Source organism: Muscardinus avellanarius (genome assembly GCF_963383645.1).
Source record: "Muscardinus avellanarius genome assembly, chromosome: 9".
Classification (NCBI taxonomy): domain Eukaryota; kingdom Metazoa; phylum Chordata; class Mammalia; order Rodentia; family Gliridae; genus Muscardinus; species Muscardinus avellanarius.
This window is the reverse complement of record NC_137795.1, coordinates 100,749,537-100,769,183: the sequence shown is the minus strand read 5'-3', so window position 1 is coordinate 100,769,183 and position 19,647 is coordinate 100,749,537. Positions and strand designations below refer to the sequence as shown.

At 38.9% G+C, this 19,647-nt stretch overlaps 2 protein-coding genes across 2 annotated transcripts; both read right to left on the bottom strand.

Annotated features, from left to right (window-relative positions):
• Positions 1-575: 575 nt before the first annotated feature.
• Positions 576-1,526, bottom strand: TAS2R3 (taste 2 receptor member 3; the record flags this gene model as incomplete). The annotated part of the gene is made up of 1 exon (XM_080701248.1): positions 576-1,526. One exon carries the CDS (start codon positions 1,524-1,526, stop codon positions 576-578), a length of 951 nt encoding a protein of 316 aa, XP_080557374.1.
• Positions 1,527-8,733: 7,207 nt separating this feature from the next.
• SSBP1 (single stranded DNA binding protein 1) lies at positions 8,734-19,422 on the bottom strand (the record flags this gene model as incomplete). Its single annotated transcript, XM_080700840.1, has 6 exons — positions 19,113-19,422; positions 17,059-17,119; positions 15,111-15,251; positions 14,628-14,715; positions 12,810-12,898; positions 8,734-8,777 (listed from the first exon to the last, which is right to left on the bottom strand). Exons 1-6 carry the CDS (start codon positions 19,134-19,136, stop codon positions 8,734-8,736), a joined length of 447 nt encoding a protein of 148 aa, XP_080556966.1. The 5' UTR covers positions 19,137-19,422.
• Between the last annotated feature and the right edge of the window lie 225 nt (positions 19,423-19,647).

Here is a 19,647-nt window from a genome sequence, read left to right as displayed (position 1 = left end):
CTCTGCTACTTAGTGAGCCCCTTCGCTAATACCCTGTGAAGTTGTTGTTATAGTCTACATTTTAAGATGAGAGAAAAAGAATCAGACAAGTAACAGTAATTCATCAGGGACCAGAACTCAGAAAATCGAAGGTAGAATTCAAACCCGCATCTACAGGACCACAAAACTTCACTTTTTCCTGCTAATTTATTCACATCACTTTCAAACTTAATTTGAAATTAATATTCAGACTCAAACTGCTATTCTATTCACATCATTATCAAATTTAACTTGAAACTAATATTCAGACTGATGTTGAATTGATGGTATTAAAATCCAGCTCCCTGTCTATACAGCCAGGGGTCTTATCACACTGATATTTCCCAAGGTCTGTTCTACCTTTCCAAACAACCTCATGGAGAATAGTGAGAAGTCTGGCTTTCACCTTGGAACCAGGTAGGACCAGAGGCAAATCAGGTAGTGTTTCTCTCCTACTGAAGGTGCTGAACTGGTGCTATGGCTGGGTCAAGAAGAACCCTGTAGTCTTGAGACGGGGCTGAAGAACTCCAAGGCTCCATCTTGTGCCCTCTGTTACTCTATGAGGAAAAGTGTCCCTTGGATCCAGGCTTCAAACAACCAGACTCACAAGGGAACATCATCTTTAGCGTCTGCTTCAGCTTTTTGTTCCCCAAAATAAGAACAAATGAATGGCCAACAGGATACAGCATTGTAATTACTTCACCAATCATCTGAACAATCCTGGGTTTGGGTAGGTAACGACTACATAACAAAATTAAAAAGAAAAGAAAGTAAAGTAGGAAGAGAAAGAAGAAGGAGAGGATGATTCTGATGGCTCTCTTGTGGGCCTCCATGCTGTGATCTCTGGAAATAGTACCACTTTGTCGCACCCGCCATTTGTGCTTTTGCAGAGAGAGTATGAGCAGAATGTAGGATGCCAGGGACACAATTAGTGGAGGGGCATTCCAGAGAGCTGCAAGAACATGGATCAGATCATATTCCCTTCTCTTCTCTCTGAAGTGCTCAGTCACATTCCCTGTGCTCTCAGTTCCACTGAGGACAGAATAGATCTTAAATTCATTGATGAGGGAAATGGTAGTAACACAGGATAAGATCAGTGCACCCAACAGCATCCATATGACCACCTTGGAAACTCTCCACTTGAGCCAGAGGAATGTGGGGTGGGAAAAACTGGCAATTTTCAGGCAGTAGAGGACACTGAGACAGGTGATAAGCCAGATACTCAGGTGGTTTGTAAATGTCCAGAAAATGTCAATAATTTGCATTACTTTCCCTGAGTCACGGATCTTCAAAGAGAATGCTAAGAAAACACCATCAATAAACAAAATCCACAGCAGAAGAGTCCTGGAGAGAGCCAGGCCAGTGATGATGAAGTCAGCCAAAGAGATTCTCTTGCTCTTGAGCCAGCTGCTGCCGTTGATCAACACAATGAAACCATTCCCCAGATTCCCAAGGATGAACTGAGTGACAATCAGAACCAGAAACACCGCCTCAGTGAGTCCCAACATGTCAGCAACTAGGCAGCCCTGACCTTTGTTCTGTCGATGTACGCAATCTCCTTGCTGAGTTCAAATTTCTCTAAGAATCTGTCCCCTCTGCCTGTTGCTTCACTGTACCTGATGTCTCTTGTCTGTGCCAAATTTAGTCTGCCATACAGCTAGTGAAGATTCATTAACTAATTAATCTTCTCTAGCTCTTTTAGGTTAAGTTCATCCTCTTCATAGAAGACAAGGTTTGTCAATTCCACCTATGATCCTAAAGTCAGCTGCTCTTTGCTAAAATGCAAATAGAGTAGTGTCCAGTATCACAAAGACAAGGAAGACATCCGGGTCACAAAGATTATGGAGGGCTTGGACTCAATTTCAAAGGGAGTGGGGTTGGGAGCCACCCAGGACAGAGAGGTGAGTTGCACCAAAAGGAGGCACAGAATCACTCAGAAAAGTAAGAAGTCTTTGTTGTTCAGAAGGGAGGACTCAGAGACATTCACAGTACAACACTACTTATCACCCTGGTTTAAGTGCATAAAATAAAGTTCAGTGCCAATGGTCCTGGATTAGAATTAAAAGACCTAAACCTTGGTGTTTGTCTTCCATGACAGGATTTCATGTTCTTTACTAGTGAACCTTGACTACCTGAATATCTCAACAATAACAATAATGAGACATAGCATATAAGCTATTCAAAATATGGATTTTTCAAATATATGAACCCCGCATTAGTAAGTCAACAGAAGCTCAGGCTGGCAAAGGTCACATACAGATTTATCAACCAAAGCAGCTTGTTCATCTAAAATAGTACCTTAAAAAAGGTTGATATATATATATGTATATATGTATGTATGTATGTATGTATGTATATATGTATGTATATGTATGTATATGTATGTATATGCATATATATACATATATATGTGTATATATATGTATGTATATATATATGTATATGGTGTGTATATGTATTATAAATGACCATGTATATATTGTTTGTGCATATATATAATGATGTAAATATATATTAATGTAATTGCATACAGAGAACACAAAAGTTTCAGTCATATTTCCCCTTTCTACATGAATGGTAATCTGACACTTTTCTATCCTAGTCTATTTCTTTCAATGTTGCTTGCATTCCCTGAAATTGACTTTATAACCCACTAATGAGTTGTGATAAATATTGCTTTAAAATACTATCTATAGGATGGAGAAGAAAATGTATGCCTTCAAGATACAAAACAAAATTTAGCAACAGTATCTAATGACAGAGGGATATACTTTTAAATATGAAGGGGAACTCAAGTGTTAGATAATAAATCTGAAAGAATGAGCTATAGTCTTTATTTAGAGATTCAAAGGAACCTCCCAACTGAGTCAGCTAAAGCTTGGGAACCTAGGAATTATGTTGTGTATCATATGGTCACAGAGCACTCAGGCACAAATACAGGTTCCACTAATCACCCTGTACTTTCTTAGGCCAATATATATTTTTTTAGAATTTTATTGGTGCAATTTGATCAAATATCATAGTGAAAGGCGAAATATTCCCAGTAACTTAGTAAGACCTTGTTTCAAATAAATAAATAAAATTAAATAAATAAATAAATAAATAAATAAATAAAAAGGGATGGGGGAGCTAGGCATATTGGGACATGCTTGTAATCCCAGTAACTTGGGAGGCTGAAATGGGGATTGCAGGTTTGCAGCCAGCCTTGGCAACTTGTAAGGCCCTCTTCAATTGACCCTGTTCCAAAATAAGGATTAAAATAGGCCTGGGGGTATAGCTCAGAAGAATGCCTCTGGGTTCAATCCCCAGACACACACACACACACACACACACACACACACACACACACACACACACACTGCATAAGAAACAAACACTTAAGTTTGAAGGTTTTAGGAAGCTATAAATAACACTGGGAAAAAAACAAATATCGTAGTGAGATACCAAGTGATACATTCATATATGCACACAACATCTCCTGAAATGGTTCCCTCCTAACCCTACCCCATTACTACTGATAGCCCCAAGTCCTTTGTACTTAATCAGGCTGCATCGATAGATATTTAAGGTGTTGGTTAAGAAAAAGGATTCTGAAGCCAGACTGCCTGGGCTAGAATCCCAACACTGACTCTTACTAGCTACGTGATGATTTCTGGACCTTCGTTGTTTTATTTTTCACTTATATTATTCAAATATTTACTTATTTTGTATGGTATTAGATATTTAATCCAGAAGCATTCTACATCTGAGCTACACCCCTAGTCCTATTCATTTATTTATTATTTATTTACTTGAAACAGGATCCCACTAGGTTGCTGAGAGTCCAGTTAAACTACTATAGCTAGTCTTGATCCTGTAATCCCCGTCTCAGGCTCCCAAGTACTGGGACCACTAAAGACACCACATATGGTTATTGGTGTCGCATGCCTGTAATTGCAGGTTCTTGAGAGGCTGAGGCAGAGGGATAGCTAGTTCCAGGTCAGTTCCATCTATGTTTCCACACAGAAGGGCCTTAAGCAATAATATTAGATCAGGGGAAAATATCTTAGATGCCTTTCCCTTGTGTCAGTTTCTTTCATCTGCTCTGGCTCCTGATGACTCCCATAAACACACATGTCTAATGAATATCTATATTCATTATACCCTCTGAGTCTAGTATCACTCATTTATCTACTTTACACTTTTTATCAGTTAACAATGCCATTATGGTAAAACTCAACATTACAAGTTAGTGGATGTTTCCATTGACCTACATCCTCCTTTGCACCTTATCTAATGTGTTGTTATTTGCCAATCTGGAGAGCTTAAAATGAAATCCCACTTAAGTTTTTGGTTTGTGTTTTCTAAGGACTGTGGGATCACTTGTGAGATTTTACTTCTAGTGGAAGGTCACATAACAGAAAGAATAAGACTTAAGAGTTGATTGCGCACATGAAGATACAGGTAAGAATGTGTAAATTAGCAAGGACTAGGTTTATCTGCACACAAATAAATGGGTGAAACCAAGTAAAAGTTTATTTGCATCTTCCAAAGAAATCTAGACACAGACTGTGAGGTCGGTCTGGAGGTTCCAGATCATCAGATTCCAGCTTCTTCCAGCTTCTTCATCCTGAAAACTGCTTCATATTCAGGATGGCTGCCACACATCTGGTCATCATGTCCACATTTCAGATAAAAAAGGGAAAGGCCAGGGGATAAAGGACTGGAGAAACACAAAGCATGAATCTCCAACAGAAGAAATGATTTCTGCATAGAGGCACTGGACATCCCAACTGCAAACGAGAACAGGAGTGCAGTACCTGAGCTGTGCACACTGACACCCCAGCAAAACACTAGCTCAGTAAGTACAGAAATAACAGACACGGGGCAGCATATTAGTCATGGTTTTTATTTTTTATATGCTATGAAGTACAGACATCGAAGAAAAGCAAGAGGAATATGTTAAGATAACCAGGGAGAGTAATTAACTGTATCTTACTTTCCTGTAGGATCATCAGACTAAGAATTGAAAAAAAAAATGAGGTAGAGGTATTTCTCCATCACTCGTAATTCTCTCAATCAAAACCCAGTGCTCACTCCAGGCCTAGTGTGATTCCAATGCATCCGGTGAGGGGCACTCTTTAGGTCAGCAGGAGGAGAACGCAGCTGTGTAGGGCCAGTGGAATACAAGAGCAAACAAAATGAGGCTATAGGCAGAAGGCCAAATGCAAACACCAGGCAGCAGAGCTCAGACTCCAGGTGTGCATCTTCTATGCTTCAGGGTTTCAGCAAGTTACCGAACCTCTATGTTTTTTACTCTCACCTATAAAGTGACGATAAAAGTACTTTCTCCATAGGATAATAGTTAAATGTGACAATGAAGAGTGCTTAGCTTAATGCCTGATGCACAGTAAGGACAGAAGAAATGTCAGCCATTATTATGGTTATTGTTACCTCAAGAGATTTCCTTATAAATTATTAACCTTGGGGATTACTGTTCATTTTCTATTATGATTTTCTTGCTGTTACTCCCACCAATCTTCACAGCATGAAATGCAAATCCTCAAAGAAAATGAGAAAAACGATCCTGCCCTCATTTTCATGCCAGCCTTTCACAATCCAATTGAAGGACAAGCCTTTGTGAAGTCCCTATGTGGCTGTGGTAGGCTGAGCTAGTAAAGGGCATTATGAGGAGAGCACAAGCTGCTTTCAAGAATTATATGATCTTTGGGAGACAAAAAGAAACTTCTAATCATTTTTCCTAAATTGTAAAGGTTAGACTATATGATCTAAACTGTAAAGGTTAGAATTATATGATCTTTGGGAAACAAAAAGAAACTTCTAATCCTTTTCCCTAAACTGTAAAGGTTAGACTGTAATCCAGTTTGCAACAAACAATCCCATCAAAACAAACATGTCTGCTCCCCCAAACAGCCACAGAAAAATGTGTTTAGTGTTTTTGAATATCTCTGAATTAATCATCCAGTGATTTTTGAGGAATGATGACTGAGAATTGTATTGGTAGTCAACAGTAACTGTCACACAGGCTCATCTTTAAGATCAGTCCCTCCCGAGTGGTGTGCACATATTAAAAGGCAAGTGAAGCAGGCAAAGCGTAACATGTTAAATGAGGATGACCTGGGAAAACATACAGAAGATATTCTTGTTCCCTTCCAGTACATTGAGTAGCACTGGCTGCACGTAAGCCAAGTAGGTCTGGAATGGAAATAGATAAAGCTAGTCTTCCCCGAAGAGTTTTTATTACTATTTTTATATATGTGCTCATGTCTTCTTACACACATATATAATACAAACACAGTAATAAGGAAAACCACACATAATACCCTACACCCAGAGATAGTGCGACATTTCAGTGTTTCTCCTATACTTACAACTTCTTTTTCAAAAAATGATAATACCACACATGCTGTTATATTCCTTTCCTCTACAACATACTCATCTTTCTTTTGAACCTGAAATCCCCAAATAAAACTCACAAGGCAGTTTTCTGTAGGTTTGTGCCTTTTCACCATCACAATATCATAAGGAGGAATGCAGAACCCAAAATGTGAGCTAGAAAATCCCTACCGTCAGTGAAAGCAGCATAAAGTTCCTCTGTAGGTGAGGCTGCCTAGGTGCGGAAAACAGCCTGTGTGGCCAGTCTGGGACCACTGGGCCTATCAAATCAATACACAGGCAGAGCACTCACCCTGACTCAGCCGCACAGCCTGCAGAGGGCAGAGGTAAAAGGCCATCTCAGGAAGGCCAGGTGAGATGAGCGCTCCTTGGTCCTGCAGGACACACTAATCTGCTCCTGAATTCTAGACTCTGAGGCTGCTCTGGCTTGGCATCTAAGCTCTTTTGTTTTCACACGATTTCCCCAGAGAGCAGATTTATCACTGTTTAAATTGGAATGCCAATCTGCAATACATGCACAACATGTAAGGAGTATAAAAGATGCTTTGCTGAGGGGAGACATAAAAAGCAACATAAAGACAAATTTTATCTACTTTACAATTTCCCTTAAGAAATATAGCACAAAGGAATGAGGACTACATCACCAGATAGACTCAACAAGTGAACTTAGAAAATAGAGTTAATTACTGATTACTGAACCCAGCTGCAGAAAGAACAGGATAAAGCTAAGCACCTCCATCTTTCCTCGACCAAACTACACTCTAAGTACAAAAGAGCTGTTTGAATGTACAGGAAATACTTAAAACCAAAAAGTCAATGCCCTGTAATACGGAATGTGAGTTCTGAACCTGTTAAGACCAAAGTGACCAAAGCCACAGTTACACCACTCTCTCAGGCAAAGGGGACCAGATGTGTAGCTGGAGGAATGCAGGCTGGGCTGGAAGCCAGCTAGGGACAGAGCAGCAGAAGTAGAATTAACAACCTGCTCCGCAGCAGCCAACTTCTGGAAAACTGTAGGTGGTGAGGAGGACTTATGCAAACTTTAAAAAGCAAAAGATGCACTGAAAATATAAGTTTCTTTTATGTACTCTTTATTGGCAAATAATCAGTACTCTATAATTTCTTGCCCCTTACAATAAAAATGATTTGGGGTACATAAATATTTGCATGTGTATGTGCAACAAGAGAGCAAATAGAAAAATAAACAAAAAATTTAATACCTGAGGCTCTCTAGGGAGGAAATGTCAAAGGTGTTAAGAGAACCCTTGGGCTCAGTGGTAGACAGCTTGCCTAGCAGGTATAAGACCCCCTAGGTTTGATCCCAACACTGCATTTAAAAAAGGAGGGGATACTACTCTCCACCCTGAGAGAGTTCTGGAAGAGGCTTTGGTAAGGACAGCAAAGAGGGGAGTGAAAACATAGAGAACAATGGAACCAGAGTACCTAGAGATTAAGTATTTCACTTACAGATATATTTCAGGTCTTTGGCTTATAAATGCTACAGTGACACTGTTCAAAAACCAAAGATGTGAGGAAGGTAGGTTACTCATGAAGCAGTTTAGGCTAGATACTAACCACTGCTCAGCAAACCCCTTCAATCTGGACTAAAGCTCTATATCCCATTGGGATCATTCATCTGTCAACATCTATTAAACAGCTCTTCCATGCCAAGCACTGGTAAAAAGGCAGCTACACAAAGAAGATTCAGCTCTTGCCTTTATGTTTCTAGCAAAAACAAGAAAACAATATTCATAACTACATGATAAATGCCTAACGTAGTGATCTTCAATAGACTGTAGCTAAATAAATATCATAATAGAAGTGGGCTCCCGAGACAGGAGGATCGCAGGTTCTCAGCCAACCTCACCTATTTAGTGAGAGAGACCATTTCAAAATAAAGAATAAAACTTAGGACTGGGGGTACAGCTTGGAGGTAGAATGCCCCTGGATTCAATCCCAAATACTATAAAAAAATAAATAAATAAATAAACAAATAAAGAGTGAGTCCCAAATCAGGGGTCCTTTCAGAACACATTCATCCCTTTGGCATAACACAGCTGGATAAGCCTAAAAGTTCACAATTTGTATACATGAACCCAGAGGCTACTCCTAAAAGAATAAAATAGTAATAAATACCATAAGTGACAAGAGTTGTTGACGTTTGTACCACATAAAAAGCAGAGGGAGTGACACTCAGGAAAAATGTTATCACTCGTTCTATAGAAAAGAGCATTTTAATTCTTGTTCTTAGAAACTATAAAGACTATACATGATTTGAAATTGAGACTATACCAAACAACGGCCAAAGAACTGTCCATTCTATGCCTTTTCTTTTGGCTGGTCACTCAGAAATATAATGTTATCTGTAAAAAAGACAAAGTTTATATATTATTTTCAGAATTCTTTTTCCATTTCATTTAATAATTCCCCTCTAATACTTACATCCTTTGTTTTCAAAATGTTAAGTAACTTTTGCTATGTTTGTGAAAGTCACATACAATAGGCATAAACAGAGCTAAGATTTGGGCTTTGGCTTTCTGTCCAATAATTCAGACCTTATTAGAAAAAGTGAGATATTTTTCTTTCCTAAAGATAGTTAAAATATTCCCAGAAATAACTTCCTATAAAAGTGGATGCTTGCAATGCTCAACAGATACCATGAAACCAAACAGCACACCCTCACAGAGAAAAGAAGCACCGCCATTATCCCTCAAGCTGCAGGCGCGGGGCAAAGAACAGGTCCACACAGAGCTTGTTAGCAAGTGCGAATTGTGTTGGTAAGTACCCTTCAAATCTTGCAGAAGCAACTTTGTTTTTAAATTTTAAGACAGAGTGACTTTAATATACTCACTTATGGGTTAAGTTTTATGAATAAGTATTAGAGTAAGCATTTTTATCCCACAACATTAGACACTGCTCTGCAAATGCTATTCCAGAAGGAATTAGATGAACAGGCAAATAGTTTTCCTTATATAAACTTTTGATTTGTATAACTACAAAATGACCCACAAAGTAGTTATTACATAACCAAATAGCTGTTCATGACTTCATGACTATAGTCTTCCAAAATTTGAATACTTTGATAAAGAATACATTAAAAGAGATTAATAAAACAAGTGTTGTCGTGTAAAAAGCCAAGAGTGCCATCCACAGGTGGCTATTTGAAGCTCAAGTATGATGTGTGTGTATGGGGGGGAATATGGCTTCTAAAACACCAACCTTTACTATCAGTCATAAACATACAGTTAACTGACCATGGTAGTGAAAACCAATGACAAGAAAAAACTGTAAGGGTAAGGGCAGACTGAAAAGCGTCTTTGGCTTGCTTCATAATAACCCAAGAATTAAAACAATCCAGTCAGCCCACAAACTTGGTTTACAGTGGAACACAAATGAGGGTATGAACATTTCTATGATAGTTTTCAAAGTCAATATACTTTTTAAGAAATTTACTAGTAAGAAAATACATAATTATTACAACAAACTATAAGTTACTGACATATTCAGTTAAGATATCAACTCTGGAACAAAGGGGAAGAAGAAGACAAAAGGAAAATCATCTAAAGAGACTTAAGATATATAAAATCCACATAATGTAATACATGATTATTTATTTGTAAATCAAGAAAATTTGAATACAGTGACAGTTTATAAAAAAATGTTAACAGTAATACCTTAATAAAACACCATATCTTTCTGAGATACCCACTGAAATTTTTGAATGAAATGATAGAATATGCAGGATTCACTTCAAAATCATCAGGTGGAGGGAAAGTGGCTGAGGGCATAGGAGAAGTAATAGTAGCCGTCAGCTAAGCCTGTCGAAGCTAAATGATGGGGGTCATTTTACTATTCTCTCCACTTTTATGTGTGTTTGATATTTTCCATAATAAATCAATTTTTAATATTACCTAATTTTGGCATACCTCAGTAGTTTATAAACAATGAGGCATCATTTATAAAAACTAGGTTTCTTGGTGTCTCTATCAATAAAAACAAAAGAATTGAGACTTAACAATGCCAAATTTTAGCAATTTATCCAAAAAGTGAAAAACTCCATCTCAATCATTAAAAGATTGATTTTGCTGGGCATGGTGGTATGCACTTGTGATCCCAGTAATTGGGAGGCTGAGACAGAAGGATCACAGGTTTGTGGCCAGCCTCAGCTACTTAGTGAGACCCTGCTTCAAAATAAGAGATTATAATGCACCGATATAAAAGCACATTATAAAAAGGTAAAATAAAATAAAATAGGAGGGCTGGGGGTGTAGCTAAGAAGTAGAATGCCCCGGGTTCATTACACACACACACACACACACACACACACACACACACACACATACCCCAAGACTGATTTCCAGAGCCAGGCATGGTAGAGCACCTGTAATCCCAGCTATTCAAGAGGCTGATTGAGGAAAAATCACAAATTTGAGGCCAGCCTGGAACCTAGTGAGACTCTATCTCAAAAATAAAATAAAATGTTAAAAAGGGCTGAGGATGTACAGCTCAGTGATGAAGTACCTGTTTAGCATGTTAGGCCCTAGCACCTCCAAAAAAAAAAAAAAAGAAAACATATTTCCAATAACACTGTGGTTTTATATTTAAAATCCTGAAAACTACTTGGTCAATTAGACTAAAAGTAATTGTAATAACGCAACAAAAAGAAGCACATCACTTAGAACCTTACTGGCACAGAATTTCTTTTCTGCCAATCCATTATTTATTTTTAACATACTTTTACTGGTGCACTGCAGTTATATATCACAATGAGGTTCAATGTGATACGAACATACATGCACATTGCACTTGGTGTTGTTCCCTCAGGATCCCACCACACACACACACACACACACACACACACACACACACACACACGAGAATGGTAGTAATACCTGCAGACATGGACACAGCATTATTTAAACTGTTTCCTTCATCAAGCCTTTCTTCCCACTTTTAAAAAATGTTTTAAAATTTCTCTCATATATGGTCAAGTCCCCTATGTTCATGGGATCCATATCCACAAATTCAACCAACCATGGATCAAAAATATTCAAAAGCAAACAACTGCATGTTTACTAAACATGTGTTTTTCTTGCAGTTATTCCCTAAGCAAGACAGCACAACTATTTACATATCACTTACATTGTATGTAACCTAGAGGTAATTTAAAGTAGATGGGAGGATATGTAAAGGTTACATGAAAATACTACACATTTTATGTGAGGGACTTAAGTATTCACAAATTTTGGTATCTGTGGGGAATCTGAGAACCAATTCCCTACAAATGAGTAACTGTATGTATATTTTATTACAGACAAGTATAGTAGGAAAAGAAAGATTTCTAATGACATAATACATGTTGTATGTTTGGCACTGGAGATTAAATTCAGAGGCATTCTATCTCTGAGCTACACTCCCACAGCCCTATTTTATTTTTTATTTTGAAACAAAGTCTCACTAGGTTCCAGAGGGCCTCACAAAGTTGCTAAGGCCCTAAATATGGGATCCTCCCATGTCAGCCTCCCAAGTACTGGTATTACAGACATGCTTCACCATGCCCAGTTTATAATGCACTTTATTAAGATACACACTTGAGGAAGAAATGGAAATGGTTAAAAAAAAAGTTCAAAGAAAAATAATGTAAAAATTAAAATGCTGGCCGGGCGTGGTGGTGCACGCTTGTAATCCCCGCTCTTGGGAGGCAGAGACAGGAGGATCGCGCAGGTTTGAAGCCAGCCGCACGCACTGGCTTAGGAGACCCTGTTTCCAAATAAAAAAAAAAAAAAGTAAAAATAGGTCTGGGAGTGTAGCCCAGAGGTAGAAGGGCTTCCAGGAACCCCAGTACCACCAAAAAGATAAAAGAAAAAAAATTAAAATGCTGAATAGCTTATTTATGTCTTTTTTAATATCTGGTAGATATCAAAATGCTATGGTATTTACATTCCATACATTAAATGTAATCATTTTGTATTGGAAAAAACACACTAGTCAATTTAAAGATGCCCCAAAGAGTTACATTTTCAAAATTCTTATCAAATTAGCTAGACATGGTAATGCATGCCTATAATCTCAGTACTTAAGAGGCTCAAACTGGAAGGTCAGAGTTTGTTCAAAGCTAGCCTGATCAATTTGACAAGATCCTTACCAATTTAGTGAGACCCTGTTTCAAAAAACAATCAACAACAACAACAACAACAAAAAAAAAAAAAACAGGGCTAGGGGTGTAGCTCAGAAGCAGAAATGCCCCTGGGTTCAATCCCAACACCAAACAAACAAACTTCTGGAGAGTTGCCTAAAATCTCAAAAGCATCAGTACTCACAGCCCTAGTTAAAGGTTACTTAAAGTGGAGCCAAGCGTTAAAGAATAGAAAGCACAGCTGTCATCATGGCCTCACCAGCAATTATGGTTGTCGCCTGTCGCCTCACGTTGTTTTTATCCATGTATTCACCATAGTCGACTTTCCCTTCCACATAAATCCGAGACCTGATATAAATAAAATTTAGCTTTTAGTCTGAAGATTTTTTTTTTGAGAATTTGAGAATTCTAATAGCTTAGAATGAATTACTCTATTTCTACACTATCTAGAAGGCTGAACTAGATAATCCGATTTTAAAGGGTAGAAAATGATCACAATGACACCAGTTTTCAGAGTTCACCAACACTAGAAGAGTAAACTATAAAGACAAAACTAGTGAAATAATCAGGTGCCAAAGAACACACAAACTCATCAATCAGTACATGAAACCATGTTAACATTTCTCATTATTGAAATATCCTCAATGTGTTTTAAGTGTACATATATGTACGTATTTGTTCATGAACACATAAAGGGCAATGAAGATACACATGAAAAGATATGCATTAATGAAAATAAATTTTAATTATTGCTGAGATTACTTTTTGTGAAATGTTTTATTTCTACAGAACAGGTACATTTCTTTTTTTTTTTTTTGCGGGTCCGGGGATGGAACCCAGGGGCATTCGACTTCTGAGCTACACCCCTGCCCTATTTTTTATTCTTTATTGTGAAACAGGGTCTCACTGAATTGCAAAGAGCCTCACTAAGTAGCTGAGGCTGTCAATGAACCATGATCCTCCGGTCTCAGCCTCCCAAATGCTGGGATTACAAGTGCGCCACCACGCCCAGCAGAACAGATACATTTCTAAAACTGCTGTTAAACACACCCTTTTTTCCTTCTGAGAGTTGGAAAAAGACTTTTTTACATAACTGCCCAAGCATTTCGAAAGGAATAAGCATGTACAGAAGATTACCAAATATAAAATAACTACCGAGAGTAATAACTCAGGGTGTCAGGCTTCAGACATTCCGCATCCTCTGCTAAGAACTCCATGTGGGTCCCAAGAGGCAAGATGCCACCTCCAAGATCCCGGGTCACAGAAGCACAGAACCCACTAAAAGCACGTGGTGCAGTTGCTCAAAACGCACGTGCCGCAGTGACATGCGATTCCCTGCCTTATCTCCTGCCTATCTACTTCCTTTTGTGTACATACCTTAAATGCCCTAAATTCTAAATTCTTGAAAGGTGAAAGCTTTGTATACCTTTGAATTAGATACATAGCCACACAGGGACATTTCCATGAATAAGGTATTAAAGAATTAATAAGTACCTCTTAATATAAGTACTCAGAGATAAAGAAGAAGTTATATGTCCCTTTGAAACATTCAATCCAAAAGATCTTTGCTGTGTGTGTGTGTGTGTGTGTGTGTGCGCGCGCGCGCGCGCGCACGCGCGTGCATGTTATACTGGAAATTGAACCCTGGGGCTTGCTTGCTTTCTTTCTTTCTTTCTTTCTTTTTTTTTTTGTTTAGTGATACTGGGGGTGGAAGCCAGAGGCATTCTACCTACGAGCTATACTCCCAGACCTATGTCATATTTTATTTGGAAACAGGGTCTCACTAAGTTGCCAAGAGCCTCACTAAGTAGCTGAGGCTGGCTTCGAAACCATGCGTTCCTCCAGTCTCAGCCTCCCAAGCGTGCGCCACCACGCCCAGCGGAACCCTGGGGCTTTCTGAGCCACACCCCCCAGCCCTACTTTATTTTTATTTAGAAACAGGGTCTTGCTAGACTAATGAGAGTCTCACTACTTGCTAAAGCTGTCTTTGAACCTGCGATCCTCATGTCTCGGCCCCCAAGTACTGGTATTCCAGGCATGTGCCACTACACCCAGCTCACTTCCTTCCTTAACTCACCCCTTTTTCACATACTGATATGCCACATCTCTAAGGCCTGGCCGGAACACTGATATCCTGTGCCATGTTGTCTTTTGACTAACATCACCTAAATCACAAGAAAAAGACACATGGTTATAATGCAAGCAGACAAAACAAACGCCCATGGACATCATGCCCAGCAAAACCAAACCCACAATTTCTAAAAGAGAAGAATTGGAGAAGACAGACTCTGTCTAAAAATAGCTTATCTCTACTTCGATAACTGGCAATATTCACTGCTAATAAAATTAAACCCCCAGTCTTTTTTTTTTACGGGTCTGGAGATGGAACCCAGGGGTATTCGACCTCCAAGCTACACCCCCTGTCCTATTTTTTATTCTTTATTTTGAAACAGGGTCTAAGTTATGGAGGGCCTCACTAAGTAGCTGAGGCTGTCCACGAACCATCATCCTCTTGCCCAGCCTCCCAAATGCCTGGCTACCCCCACTCCTTTATACTCACCCATTTGATATACTTCATTGTCCCCTGATCGCCACATCTCATTTGTCGCTAGGGAAAATATTGTGACTGGATTTTTTCCTTCCGCCTGTCTCATGACAGGGTCCTGACCCACTCGCCCAAGTAACTGTACACGATTCAGAGCTGAAACACAATGAAACATAATGTGGACAGAAAATGAGATTGAGAACCTGTTATGAACTGAATGCTAGTGTCCTTCTCAAAATTCCTATCTTGAAGCCCTAACTCCCATGGTAATATTACTCAAAGGTGGGTCTTGGGTAGGCAATTTGGTTTAGATACGGTCATGAGGGAAGGCCTCCATGATGGGATCAGTGTCCTTATCAGAGAAAGACCAGAGCTTTCTGTCTCTGCCAAGTAAAAACACAGAGAAGGCAGTCCCAGCAGGTCATAGCCAGGCCCTCACCAAGGTCCAACATGCTGGCACCCTGATCTCTCCAGCACTGGGTGAAATGAATGTCTATTGTTTACCCAGTCTATAATAATTTGTGATAACAAATATAATTGACTATTAAAGAAAACTGAGAGGCTGAGATAGGAGAATCACAAGTTCAAGGCCAGCCACAGCAACTTAGAATTTTGCAAATTAGAATTTAGCAACTTTGAAATCCTGTTCCAATTTTTTTTTTTTTTTTGGTGGTACTGAGGTTCCCGGAAGCCCTTTTACCTTAGGGCTATACTCCCAGACCTATTTTATATTGTTTTTATTTGGAAACAGGGTCTCTTAAGCCAGCATGGCTAGCTTCGCACTTGCGTGATCCTCCTGTCTCTGCCTCCCAAGCGCAGGGATTACAAGCATGTGCCACCATGCCTGGCTGTTCCAAATTTTTTAAAAAAATTTTAAAAAGGTTAGCAGTATAGCTCAGTGGTAGAATACCTTTGGGTTCAGCCTCCAGTAGTCAATCCCCATCCCCCCAAAAAGATATTATCCATACACTTGAGATCAGCAGAAATATCAGGAAAATGAATAGTTACAAATAATACAACTTCAATCTCTGCATTAAATAAAACACAAGTTCTAGACAATCAGCAAATAAGTTAGAGGCAAATAAAGGAAGGTTGAAAAAAGGAAAAAGTTAGCAAGAAAACAGACCCATAAAACAAACTTTAAGTCCTCATTTTATCTTAAATTTCTATTTATGGAACCTTTTCTTAGAACTATCTGTGAAACTAAACTAATAAATCTAAGATTTAAAAATCTTTATGAAAAAGCCGGACATGGTGCCGCACATTTGTAATCCCAGTATTTGGGAGGCTGAGACAGGAGGGCTGTACAGGTTCAAAGCCAGCCTCAGTTACTAAGTGAGGCCTTTTGCAACTCAGTGAGACCCTGTTCAAAATAAAGAATAAAAAACAAGGCTGGGGGTGTCGCTTAGAGGTAGAATGCCCCTGGGTTCTATCCCCAGTACCACACACACACAAAAAAAAAACCTCATTAAAAGTAATTATTTCCATGAAACTTTATGACAAACCTCTATTAAAAAGGACTATTTCGGCCGGACGTGGTGGCGCACGCTTGTAATCCCCGCGCTTGGGAGGCGGAGACAGGAGGATCGCGCAGGTTCGAAGCCAGCCATGCTGGCTTAAGAGACCCTGTTTCAAAAATATAAAATAAGTCTGGGAGTGTAGCCCGGAGGTAGAAGGGATTCCAGGAACCCCAGGACCACCAAAAAAAAAAAAAAAAAAAAGGACTATTTCACAACCTAATATAACCTTGGAAGGCTCAGATCGCCATCTGCTGCTAAGGACAAGAAAGGCCCAGTTCATACCAGATCCTGGAGCTCAGTGGGGAAGGCCAAGATCTGAGGAGCCAACATGAGCCCAGCTGCAATGGTTAGCAAGGTTAAACAGCACAGCTCTTCTACAGCATTCTGAGAGTACCAGCCCAGTACCATAAACAATACTGCAGACTTAGAAACTAGCTACTTACATCTTTCAAGAACCAAACTGCTGGCTACTTCAGATTCATGTCTTACAAACTTATGAAATACCTACAGAGGAACAAATGAGAAACATGGTTTAAATTTTTTAGAAAAGACAAATGCAAATAGAAGACCCACCATTTAATTTGTTCACCATTTAATCAGTAGTTCCTTTGAGTTGTGGAAGAAAAATGATTATAATAGCATCTACTTCGCAAGGCCCTTAGTGATCTTATCCTGGAGTAAAATTCTATATTTCTGATCGGAAACTTCATGCTTTCAGTAGACCAAAGAAAAATGGTGTAACATAAACAAATTTGGTTAAGGATAAAGATATACAAGGATAAACATATGCTGTCCAAGTTAAAGAATGGCCAATTCCACACAATAGCAGCATTTAATTTTAATCACAGCCATCATTACTCAACACCAGCTGAACGCATTACCTACCATCAGTTAATCCTAAAACCAAAAAAATTACCCCACTTTACAGCCAAAGAAACAGAAGATCAGAGAGTAACTTGCCCAAGGTCTTGTAGTAAACTGACTAGAAGCTGGTGCTAATACCAAGGCTGCTACCTTTCCCACTGCTGCCTCAAGACAGTGTTCAAGGGTGACTACAAAGGAAGGAATACACATCGCTGGATTCAGTGTTCAGAGAGGAGTCTATCTGGAAACCGTTCTCAAGTGACAATGTGTTGTTAATATAAAAAGGAGAAGCCCACCAATCAAATGATTACCTACCCTGGAGGGCTACTAGCTATATAATTTATTACTAAATGTTTCGACAACAAATAAGAAAATGAAGAAAATAAATATGCTGTTACAACATGATCACAGCAATATACTGATTTCAGTGATCAGATGAGCCAGAACTCCTAAGTCTTAAAGAAATAACAATATACCTCATTTTAGGTTAAAAGCCAAGACCTACTAAAAAGCAGAAATAGAAAAAAAAGATCATCAACTTGCATAAACTTTTAGATTTTAACTTTTTATATTGATTTTTAAAGCTGGCTTAACACTGTAATATTCAGAATTATGAAAATATTATTTTTTGTACTGGGATTAAACCCGGTGGCATTTTATCACTAAGCTAGACATCCAGCCCTTTAATTCATTTTTTTTTTAATTTGGGGGGAGTTACTGGGGATTGAACCCAAAGGAATCCTACATCTGAACTATACCCCCAGCCTTATTTTTGATTCTTTATTTTGAAACAGGGTCTCACTAACTTACAGAGGACCTAAGTTGTTGAGGCTGGCTGCAAACCTGAGATCCTTCTGTCTCAGCCTCCTAAGTACCAGGTGTAGTGGTGTACGCCACTACACCTGGCTCCTTTTAATTTTTTGAGGCAGGGTCTAGCTAAATTGCTAAGGCTAGCCTTGAACTTGAGTTACTCTTGCCTCAGCCTCCCAAGCAGCTGGGATTACAGGCATTTGCCTCTGTCCCCAGGAAATAGTAACTTTTTCATGTTTCACATTTCAACACATAATTTTAAAAGTACCTGCAGGTTAAAGCGGGGCTCTAAGAATACAGTCACGCTGACAGTGAGGTGGAGTTAACAATAGCTATCATAGAAACTAATTCTTCATCAGTCTTAACAGGAGGAAAGTCAGAGAGAGGTGAATCTACAAAACTTGGTATCCAAATGTGGTCATGTTTAACTCTGACCTGCTCGCCTCAGTATAGGGAGATAGGAGGAAGTAGACGGTCACAAAAAGAACCACATGTCTTATACAAAAATTTTGGGACAGTGATTCTAACAGTGTTTGATCACTAAATACTTTAAATGCTCTCTAACTGATCTAAAATGCAAGTTAACACTCAAGTCTTAAAAATTAATGAGCCCTATTACATACATCAATAAACTTATAAATTTTCAATCAAACATTATCTACATGGCAAAATTCATCTCCAGCCCTCCCTTTCAAATGAATACACATAAGCTGATGAGGATGTTTGAAGGGTTTTTGCCCCTTCAGTCAAAAACCTAAAGTAATCTGATCACTGGGGATGAAGATAATACAGGTCAGCACTAATATAAAAAAAAAAAGACTACCTGTATTACAGGTCTTCGAAACATGGCTTCTATTTTCTTACAACCTAATCTTTAGTCTTTTCCTAAAGAAAAACAAAAAGAAAAATTAAATACTATATCTTATATCCAGATCACATGTTCACTACTCCTAAACTGCTAAGGGCATTCATGATTTTTATGCATTTCCAACTTAAGCCCACAATACATCAACACATTTGACCGGGATTCCCTCCCCGTTCCCAAAACCTCACATCTGTATGTCTTTCTGATCCCACTGAACTTCCTCGTCCTCCAATACATGTTTAAAAAAAAAAAAAAAAATCTGAGTTATTCTCACTTTCAGCACACTGTCTTCTCATTTTTTTTTTTTTCCTTTCTTTTTGCGGTACTGGGGTCCGAGCTACACCCCAGCCCCATTTTTTATTTGGAAAACAGGGTCTCACTGAGTTGCAAAGGGCCTAAGTAGCTGAAGCTGTCTGCGGACCGCGATCCTCCAGTCTCAGCCTCCCAAATGCTGGGACTGCAAGCGTGCGCCACCACGCCAGGCTGTCTTCTT